At 40.7% G+C, this 11,219-nt stretch overlaps 1 protein-coding gene across 1 annotated transcript in view; it reads right to left on the bottom strand.

Annotated features, from left to right (window-relative positions):
- The window catches only part of CDC23 (cell division cycle 23), a 12,411-nt gene extending 7,260 nt beyond the window's left edge, over positions 1 to 5,151 (bottom strand). Inside the window, exons 1-7 of the mRNA XM_029285676.1 lie at positions 5,000 to 5,151; positions 4,031 to 4,103; positions 2,366 to 2,503; positions 2,209 to 2,251; positions 1,644 to 1,749; positions 1,316 to 1,448; positions 856 to 1,033 (exon numbers count right to left, since the gene is read on the bottom strand). Of these exons, the coding sequence (XP_029141509.1) occupies positions 856 to 1,033; positions 1,316 to 1,448; positions 1,644 to 1,749; positions 2,209 to 2,251; positions 2,366 to 2,503; positions 4,031 to 4,103; positions 5,000 to 5,142 (814 nt within the window). The 5' untranslated portion in view covers positions 5,143 to 5,151. The remainder of the gene's footprint in view (positions 1 to 855; positions 1,034 to 1,315; positions 1,449 to 1,643; positions 1,750 to 2,208; positions 2,252 to 2,365; positions 2,504 to 4,030; positions 4,104 to 4,999) is intronic.
- Between the last annotated feature and the right edge of the window lie 6,068 nt (positions 5,152 to 11,219).

The raw sequence follows: 11,219 nt of genomic DNA, 5'->3' as shown, positions 1-11,219 counted from the left end.
CTGGGCCCTATCTAACAAAATGAAAATCAATGGTGAGAAAAGTAAGGCTTTACACTTAGGCAAGAAAAAACAAATGTATGTGTACAGAATGGGTGGAACCTTACTCAACAGCAGCAATTCTGTTAGTGTTAGTACTGTTTTACAGTGCTTTGGTAACACCACACTTGGAATTCTGCCTCCAGTTTTGATCGCCACAATATAAAAAAGATGTTGAGAGTCTGGAAAAGGTGCAGAGAATAGCAACAATGAGGATTAAGGGGCTGGAGGCTAAAATATATGAAGAATGGTTGCAGGAATTCGGTATGTCTAGTCCAGTGAAAAGAAGGACTAGGGGTGAAATGATAACAGTGTTCCAATATTTGAGGGGCTGCCACAAAGAAGAGGGGGTCAAGCTATTCTCCAAAGCACCTGAAAGCAGGACAAAAAACAATGGATGGAAACTAATCAAGATGAGAACCAAGCTAGAACTAAGGAGAAATTTCCTGACAGTGAAAACAATTAACCAGTGGAATGGCTTGCCTTCAGAATTAGGGGTTCTCCACCATTGGAGGTTTTTAAGAAGAGATTGGACAGCCATTTGTCCAAAATGGTATAGGGTCTCCTGCTTGAGCAGGGGGGTTGACTAGAACAGGGGTCTCCAATCTTGGCAACTTTAAGACTTGTGGACTTCAACTCCCAGAATTCCTCAGCCTCCCAATTCTGGGAGTTGAAGTCCACAAGTCTTAAAGTTGCCAAGGTTGGAGACCCATGGACTAGAGGACCTCCAAGGTCCCTTCCAACTCTCTTATTCTGATCAGCGCATAACGGAACTGAAAAGGAGACCCTCCCACACCAAGCCTAAAAAGATTCACTGACCTCGAATGTTATGATAGGCCACTGCAATCTGGGAGATTATGTAGGTGCTCTTGGAAAACCCAACGTCTATGAGACTCTGGTACTTCTGCAAGGCCTCCTCTATCAGTTGCAGCTCTGTGTATATGTGTGCCAGGAAGAACTCCTTCATCCAGGTATCTGGCAAGGACAGGAACTTCAGCTGGCAGCAAGCACCAAATAGAAGAGGAAGACACTTAGAGAAGGAGTCTATAGTACCTCCCCTGAACTGTAGGAATCACTGTGCTTGCTCATTTGAATAGATCTTCAGACAGGATTAAGGTAAAAACCCTCCAAGGCTATTTATTTAATTAGGTTAGCTAGATTTATTTTTTTCTTCATCAGAAAAACACCATGAACAATATCAAATCTAGATCAGTCAATGCTTAGTGATCAAGCAATGGGAGAAAACAAGGATTGGGCATGAAGTTATCCCACAATTTACCGTCTCTTTGTCTGTGATCAAGTTGCAAAGCTCCAGCCAGGCTCCCCAATGCAATGGCAGGATATGGGTTGCTTCAACAAACACGTCAATAGCCTCTTTCACTAGATCCAGTTTTCGCAATACAACTCCATACCTAATGGGACACAAAGGCAAAGACTGAAAAAACAAAACTCTGTAATCATGTTGCCCCAATTTATGACGCTGTACAATGAATAGCAAACAAGTAAATGAAAAAAAAAGCCTTGCTATTTTCACAATTCCTGCTTCACATAGGAATGCAAATGCTTCTATATAGCTTACATTACTGGTTATCTCATACAAAACTTACAGATAAAGTCCAAATCCATCCAATTCTCGGGCTTTATGCTTCTTGCTAAGTTCAACTCTTAATTCTCTCAGAACTTCATTCTTCACCTGTCCCTTCTCTAAGGGACCTGTAGAGAAAGAAAACTGCCTTTTACTACAATTGTCACCTTTTCTACACTGACATATAATCATATTTTGCATGTTAACAATGGATGTGTAATTTACAACTTCGCATCCTTCCAATTTGTAGCTAGTTCAGAAGGGCTTTATATTTCAGGTGATAAAATAAATCTTTCTCAGGCTTTCACAATCTCTTACACAGCAATCAGGGATAAAACACATATACCGTATCTGCACCATTGCATTTAGATTATCTGGTCTGGAATTTATTAATCTGAGCTACATCGTTTTCAGTGTTATATTGTGTTAGGCTATTGTGTTTTTCGTAATAGTGTCATATTGAGAATTGATTTTTCTGCCTAGCTATGCTAAGCACTGCAGCCTTCCTCTAAAGAATAACATGCCTAAGGAACTGCATATCAACAATCAAACTAAGTCAAATGAAAGATTTACCTTGGATTCCTTACCTAGACTATCCACTGTCTCATCATCTTTCTTTTTCTCACCAGACTGAAAACAAAGAACAATTAATTTAAGATTAAACAAGTGTATATCATACTAGATTCTCAAATTTATCACACTGATCTGGCCATCAGAAACAGAAAGGAAGTAGTTTGAGCTCACCAGGTATCTGGAGTACATATACAAAAAATAAGCTTTTGGGCTCTTGCAATTTCTTAGAAAGTAGGCTGCTCTGTCATATTCTTTTAGATCAAAGTAAGATTTGGCAAGAGTGTAAGCATCCAAATCGCAAGCATCTTCCTGTGGAAAAAAAGAAAGCGGTATTAAACCGCTCCATAACAAATGATACATTGCTGGCATGGAAAGCTTGTGGGAAAGAACATATTTTTCTTGAACATCAGGTTTTCCTTAAAAGTGGGAAAACCTATTCTTTTCGAACAGTACTGAATTATAACTCACAGCAATTACAATCAACGTAGCCTGGAGATATTGAGGCTTGCTAGGAGTTGTAGTTCAGTAACATTTGGAAGACCACCTGTTCCCAACTTCTATTATAAACAGCAACATTAAATTGTAAATTTAATAAATTAATTAAATCATGAATTTTCAAACTGTATTGGCTACAACAAAATAAGATTTGTGCTTCTCTGAGAATGATTAATATAGATTTAATAATAAATGATCCCCGGTGGCACAATGGTTAGAATATAGTATTGCAGACAAACCCTGCCCAGAGCCAGGAGTTTGATCTTGACTGGCTCGAGGTTGACTTAGCCTTTCATCTGTCCGAGGTCGGTAAAATGAGGACCCAAATTGTTGGGGGCAATATGCTGACTCTGTAAACTTAGAGCAGGCATGTCAAACTCGTGACGTCGTGCAAATCGGGCCGGCAACGGAGTGGGCGCAACTTCCACATGATGCATCCGGCCCACGGGCCGGCATTTTGACACCCCTGACTTAGAGAGTGCTGTAAAGCACTATGGACTGGTATGTAAGTCTAAGTTGTGTGCAAAATGTAGCAAATCAGGCCTACACTATGTTTGGAACATAAGAAATCACTTTCAGAACATCTATTTTTATAAAACTACAAACAATTCTAGAATAGCTGAGCTGGTGAATTATGATAAAAAAAATGAAACATTCAATAGAATACCAGGATATCTTAAAATTTGCCCAAAGTATTATGCTTCAGAAATGAAGATCAAAAGTAATTATCATTATACAGAACTAAAAATATGGTTGCATGTAGTGTGACATAAAAATTCTTTAAAGTTTAACGTCTGAAACCCTTTCCCACAAATCATTTACTAACGATCGAGCAGTAAATATAAAAGAAGTACAAACTAAAAGTTTTCTTTGCCCCTTTTTTCACAAAAAGAATTATCATGTGTTTTGAGATAATGAGGATTTACCAGTCTCAATACAGTCCAAAATCCATTCCATCAGGCTGAAGGCTAAGATCTTACATCATTAAACTGATTCCTGAATATTTTTGTTTTCCCAACTCATCAATTTTCTTTTTCATATCTTTTTTTAAAATTGTAATCTTAATGCCAACAACAATTTTTATTTGATCAATACGTAGTACTTGGAGCCTTTCAGACTAAAGATTTTCAAACAAACAATAGGTTAGAGATACACAATACAATCATAACTAAAAACTATGTTCAATGAAACTTATTCCCAAGTAAATTTGGAGCTTCAGGCTTAGCAACTAACTTGCATATATCACCAACTATTAATATACAATGTCCCTAGATTTTACAATGTCACTGAAGTAATCATTTTTAGTTTAATATTATAGACAATACCAACAATCATCCATACCTCTGTAAGTTCAGGAACAGGAGGCAGTTCATTCAAGGGTAGAGGGTCCAAAGCCAAGGCCAGTTCTGAGGCCCTGCAACAATAACATCTACTGTGTTAGAGCAAACACTGCTTATAAACTGCCTGGTTAATCATAACATTGCCTAAGTTTACACAATATCATTTACTCAGTTCTGCTTAGACATAGTCTGTGAACCAATTTTTGGCTTGCAACTCAGTTTACATCTTAGCATGTTTTCTAAAGTCAATCAATTATAGATTATTCAATAAATCCCAATCAAACAAATTACAGCTCATCGTGTATGAACCCAGCAATCATGGACTCATACAAAAACTCCCTATGCTGTATAACTTCACACTCAAGGAAGCAGTTCCAGCTGCAACTCCTGCCTTAAAAGCTGCAAATCTATAGGCCGCTTGCTAAAATGCTATGATCAGCAGGACCCAGATTGTTGGGGGCAATATGCTGATTCTGCAAATCACTTAGAGAGGGCTGTAAAGCACTGTGAAGCGGTATATAAGTCTAAGTGCTATCGCTATCGTTTATAAACTAAATAGAATTTGTTTTGTACCCATCCACCTACCCCAAACACCACAGGCCTGTTAAAAGAATTCAACAGGGCAGCCCCATTATTTCTGAGACTTGACCAACTGCCTGCGTTGATTCTGATTGCCTATTTGTCATCACGTCGTTTTCGGCTCTTAGCAATCGCACAGCAAATGCCCGCACAAGTCAAACTGCATAAAGCAGGGGGTCTTCAAACTTGGCCATTTTATGATTTGTGGACTTCAACTCCCAGAATTCCTCAGCCAGCTTTGCTGGCTGAGGAATTCTGGGAGTTGAAGTCCACAAGTCATAAAAGGGTCAAGTTTGAAGACCCCTGGCATAAAGCGTCCTCACCATCTCCCGGCACATCGGAATAGCAGCCTACAAGTCCTTCCTCCTAGGCGCCGCCCCCCCCCCCGTACCATTTCCCACTATGCTGAAGGCCGCGTTCCCGGCTCCGTTCCGCCACATCCAGCAGCTGTTTCTTGATCCCCCGCAAGTCGGAGAAATCCGCACAAGCGAAGTCGGCTATCGGCACCGAAACCGACGCTCCCGCCGCCGCCATCTTCCCAGGGTCCCCAGCTCCGGTCCGCCACTCGGCCCTCGGAGCGCGCGCGCCACACGCCAAACTCGGAACGCTATTGGAGGATTCGTTCTTCTCTCCTTTGCCCTCGGTGACTAATAGCAACGGAGGGAACCGAAATTCTGTGTATTCATTGGCTGAGAGATGACAGGGGTCGAGCAAGGGAGGTTGGCCTAAGGGACGAAGACCCGCTCTCGCCTTCCGCCTTTTTCACGTGTGAAGGGCTACGTCGAGATCTGGCACCCGTTCTGGTTTCTGTTGGGGTGTATGTGTGAAGGTGGGAGGGTCGTATCTGTTGGGAATGCGCATGACTTTCCTGTAAGACGCTAGCCGGTTACCAGGGTTATTGGTGGGGCTTTTCCGCGTCTGGTTGAAAGGTGCGTGGCGACGTTACTATTACTGTATCTCTAAAATCATCGTCCCCATCATCCCCATCTTTCTGAGCCCCACTAAGCCCCCGTGACTCTACTTCCCTGGCACAGAAAATTCTTATAACCAAAATTTTAAATTTTGAAGGACTAGGTCAGGGGTAGGCAACCTCGGCTCTTTTATGACTCATGGACTTCAACTCCCAGAATTCCTGAGCCAGCATAGCTGGCTCAGGAATTCTGGGAGTTGAATTCTGGGAGTTGAAGTCCATGAGTCATAAAAGAGCCGAGGTTGCCTACCCCTGGACTAGGTCAAGAAATGGGAGAATTAAAAGGAAAGGTACATTTGATTTAATTTAATCTTGTGCCCTCTTAATTCAACTTAATATCACTTTCCACTGATTTGCTTACCATCTCATCCTTTTGGTCTCTGCCTAAATCCCACAGGAATGATCTTTTCCAAACATTCGGTTAAGTTGAATTAACTACTTGAATTGATAAATTGAATAAATACGGCTAATATTATGGTTTCCAATAATTTCAGACGTTCTCCTTTTTCACAGAGTTATAATTCAGCAGCAACTTATGGAAGATCTCTACTTGCCCCAAATATGCATCTTATTTCTGCCTGGCCATTAGACATGGGAGGAGAATCTTTTGTACCATCATCTACCTCATTTAATGCCAGTCCCAGCTTCCTGCTCATATTTATGTTTGCCAGTGCTGGGATGCGTCTGTTTCATTGCCATTAGTCTCAGTTTTCTTTTCTTTTTTTAAAATGAGTGTGGTCAATGTAATTTGGTGGTATTCTCTACATTTCATTTACCACTGATTTGTTTATCATCCCATCCTTTCCAAGGGTCAAGCTTTTCCTTTCTGCCTGAACCCAACGGGAATTCCTTTTCCAAGCACACATTTTTCTCTCTTTAGCAAAGTGCATTGAGAGGAAAGGAGGGGGGCAAGGTAACAAGAATGCCAGCAACTGAACTAATTGCCAGTATCAATATACATCAGGGTAAGATTTTCCTCATTTTCTTTTTTACTTTTCTATGAACTATCAAACTGGTGGGCATTAGGAGCTTGGAGAAGGCCATCTCTTGAATTGATATCAATCTGAGAACTGAGCCATGTGTACTTGATGATATGGTTTGCAGCCCGTAAAAACATAACTAGAGGTACACCCCTGGTCTCTGTTGCAACCCCTACATCAAATACTTGGAGATACAACAGCAAACATTTCTGATTTTCAGCAGCATGATTTGTTGCTTCTTTTGTATGCAAAACAAAGGGGCAAAATAAATATATTAGGTCTTATGACTCTTAGAACAATTGTTTTACCTCCTTTATCTCTTCCACCCTCAAGCAAAAAAAAAAGTCCCCAAATTTCTGGCCTACCCATTCAATAGGTTTCTGGATTTGTTCAAAGTCCTGGTACCATCTATTAAAGTCCTAAATAGTTTGGTTCCCTTGGACTTACAAACTTGTTTCCACATACTAGAATCTGTTTTTTTCTATGCAGTCCCCAAAGCAGGACACTTAATTATTCACAATTCACAAGAAGGTAAGGGAATGGGGGCCTCAGAGGCAGACCTTTTCAGGGATGGTGCCTATATTGTGAAACAGATACTCCCTGAGATATGTTTGTCCATCATACTGTTGGTATGATGGTTAATACAGAAATCAAGACTTGTTTCACGAATGAAGGCAATTATATGTGTCCCAGGATAATGTTGCATGATCCAATCTGGGTCGGTCATTGGGACCAGCGGTTTTGTCTTCCGAGCTTTCGGACTCGTACTGGAGGTAATTTTTCAGGTAATTTCTCAGGTAATTTCTCTCTAGCAGAATGTGCACACACATGATGGGTTCAGGTAATTTCTCTCTAGCAGAATGTGCGCACACATGATGGGTTCCAGTGTGAGTGACCGACCCATATTGGATCCTGCATCAAGATCCATTCTCTATTATCCTAGAGTGCAAGGCATGGAATAATTAATTATCTTACACAATAGCAATGTTGATTCTGGTTGAGCATTAGAAAAAATGGATAGAATTGCTTAAGGAACTTGTGTACTCTCCTTTGCTACTTCAAGCAGAGACTGGACAGCCATACTGTATGTCAAAAATGCCTTGGTTGAATTTCTGTAAATGGCCTTTCCAAATCTGACTTATGATTGAAACATGAAGGAAATTTGAAGAAAGATGATCTATTTTTTACAGTTTTATATATATTGATATTTATTTTTAATTCAATTAGAAAACTACTGTAGCAGGAGGTAGTTACCTTTATCCCAACAATATTGTGCTATTTTCCTAAAGACAGCAAGTACCAACTGTAGAAAGAGATCTTGGCTGATGTTAACCCATCAAAGGTTAGATTAGATTCCTTTTCTCAGGAATGCACACATGCACACAGTTAATACTTCAGCCTTCAACACTCACTCCCCTTGCTATATTCATCTGCAGGGGAAATAAAACAGTCTCTTCCTGTCTTATTACAAAGCAACATCCTTAGTCATATTTGTATTTGCTTTTTCTTCAAGAACTTCAGGTGATCCTAAATATTTCATCCATCTCTCTTGATAATTCCTCAGGTACATATCCCAGAATAGGAGCTATAGCTTTTGCCACCTCCTCTTTCAGATCTTCTCGTGGATCCTCCTTTAATCCTCTTATTCGCAATGCAAATTCCATATCTCTATATTGTAAGATGGTAACTTCATCCTCTGTTATATAAATCTTATTTTCAACTTTGACAACTCTGCTTTCTAGTTTTTCAGTGTTTTCCACAACTTCATCCATCCGGTCATCCAAACGTTCAATATGTGTAGCTAACCCTTGAAGTGCAAGCAATATATCTTCCCTCATTTCTCTATTTTTATTCTCCAGAAGGTCAGCCATCTCCTCCTTTATTTTACTGTCAAGGAGATCAGCCATCTCCTCCTTTATTTCTTGTATTGCTTGCTTTAAAGCATCTTGAATATCTTTAAGCGTAAATGCAGGTGGTGGAGGAGAAGGTGGGGGGGATTTAGGTTTAGATTGCACTGCACGCTGTACTACAGTCGAAGAAATTGTACTTTTAGGAACAGCAGAAATTCCTAAACGCTTTGAAGCCATTTCCTGCTTGTATAAATCCACTTCTTATAAGTTTCACTATCCCCTTAAACTTTGTTACCAATTGTATCTCTTTCTTAACACTGTCCTTTCAAACAAACAAAAAACAGCATTCCGGCGCCATTTTTCCCCCTATAAGTCAACTTAAAATATGGAGAAGATTATTTCTCGCCGAGTTAAAGATTCCAGCACTTGCAATTTTAACTTCTCCTGGTCAGCTCTGTCTGCTTTTAAATTACTCACAAGTCCCTTTAAAATGCAGATGTGGATGCGGCGTCTTGCTTTGCTTCTGAAGCTCAGGGCGAAGGCGTCCTGGAGTGCGGAGAAAGCCTCGGGCTCCAAGGGAACTCTCACCCTCCAACCTCCAAATAATTAAGGAGGTCTAGGGGAGCTCTACCTCTACCCGAGGAAAACTCTCCTCCCCCTCTTCTCCCGAGAAAGGAGGTTTTCAAGCCGCAGGACAGCTGATTTTCGCTGCCTCCTCAACTTTTACACAATCACAGGGCTGGCAGCCTAAAAAAAAGCCGCCATCAGTGCAGCATCACCACCGGATATTAGATTGATATCCCTGGAGGAAAGCTAGGGTACAAATGGAACAAATGCTTCATGGATTATCCCATTTTAATTTCATAACATCCTTGTGTGAGGTAGCTTTGGTTAAAATTTCCCAGAATTGTCCATCCAAACCTATTTTTCTAATAATTATCTCTATATTTGAAAGAGAACCCATTTTTGAGAAGCAAAATGCCTATATGTTAATACACATACACATACACACACAATGGCAGCATGTTCCAAATTCACCAAGATGAGTGTGAAAGTATGTATCCCAAAGGTGCTTTTTCACAAGGCAACTAGATTTTCTTGTTTTTCTTTGACGATGTTTCACTTCTCACCCAAGAAGTTTCTTCAGCTCTGACTGAATGATGGGGAATGGAAGGATTTATACTCCTTGCAGACAGCTGGTCATTTGCATTCTTTTAGAGAGTCATTGAGGCCACCTGGAGGCTTATCTGTCGTCAGGGTCACTTGAGTTGTGCAAATGGGTGTGGAGCCTTCTTGGAACTGTTGAAACGACTGTGTTGTAGACTGGAGATAGATGATGTTGTATCCCTCCCCCTCTGTTGAGAGAGGGCTGTTCAGTTTGACATAGATGACCTCTTTGACCCCCTCTTTTAAACCAGCGGTCCTCTCTGTCCAAAATGTGGACTTTGCCGTCTTTGAAAGAGTGGCCTTTGTCTTTTAAATGCAGATGGACTGCTGAATCTGGTCCTGATGGGTTTGTTCCATGTTGTGCCATGCGTTTATGAAGTGGTTGTTTACTGCACATGGTTTACTGCATTATACTGCATATACCATGTTGTTCAGTTTGTATCTGGGTGTTTTATCCTTGGGGTGGACAAGCTTCTGCCTTAGTGTATTTGTGGGTTTGAAGTGTGCACATACCAGTATGTTGTGTTGGCTGAGAATCCTGAGTTTTTCCAATATTCCCGCAATGAATGGAATTACTACGTTGCTTCGTTGTTTGTTTTCTTCTTTGTCTGTTATGGAGCAGCTCCTGACAGGTCTTTTTTGGGATTTGATGAAGGCTCACCTGGGATAGCCGTGGATTCTGAGGGTTTCCTTGATATGTTTTAGTTCTTTTTCTTTCCCATCTTTGCTGGTAGGCAGGCTTTCAGCTCGGTGGTGTAAGGTTCTGATAACTCCCATTTTGTGCTCCAGTGGGTAGGAGAATACTGATCTGTGTGTGGGGATTTTCTTAAACTTCAATGTTAAGGCTTCTGTCTTCCTTAATGTGTACTGCACAGTCCAGGAAGGCCAGACTATTTTTCTTAACATGTTCTGGACATGTTAAGGGCAATTCAGAAATAAACCACCATTTGATTATCAATGACAGAAACTCGCAATATAGAATTTTTATTATACACATTAGAAAGCTACAACATTACATTACTTTTTGACATAATCACCATTCAAATTGAGGCATTTGTCATAATCTCCTACTAGGTTTGAAATTCCCTAGTAGTTGCTCGGCGCCAATCTGGGCTATTGGGGGTGTGTGATCAAAAACATCCCAACGGAACTGCTTCAAAAGTTTTTGGGTGTGTATAGCAGTGTGCGGGCGAGCATTATCATGAACCAACACCACTCCAGAAGTCAGCATGCCCCGAAGCTTGTTATGGATGGCTCGTCTGGGTTTTCGTAACGTTTCACAGTAGACTTCTGAATTGATAGTCGAACCACGCCCATGAACTTCACTAGCAGTATTCCTTTAGCATCTTCACATTTGGTGGGATTTTCTATGGCACCACTTCCGGTGTGGTGTTGGTTCACAATAATGCTCACCCACACACCGCCAGACGCACCCAAGAACTTTTGAAGCAGTTTCATTGGGATGTTTTTGATCACACACCCCCATAGCCCAGATTTGGTGCTGAGTGACCACTACTAAGAAATTTCAAACCTTGTAAGATGACAAGTGCCTCAGTTTGAATGGTGATTATGTCAAAAAGTAATGTAATGTTGTAGTTTTCTAATGTGTCTAATACAAGTTCTGTATCTGCGAGAGTCTGTCAT

This window comes from Protobothrops mucrosquamatus, unplaced genomic scaffold (genome assembly GCF_001527695.2).
Source record: "Protobothrops mucrosquamatus isolate PMUCROS unplaced genomic scaffold, P.Mucros_1.0 scaffold2058, whole genome shotgun sequence".
NCBI classification, from domain to species: Eukaryota; Metazoa; Chordata; class Lepidosauria; order Squamata; family Viperidae; genus Protobothrops; species Protobothrops mucrosquamatus.
Note: the sequence above shows the minus strand (reverse complement) of the source record. Positions and strands in the feature narration are given on the sequence as shown.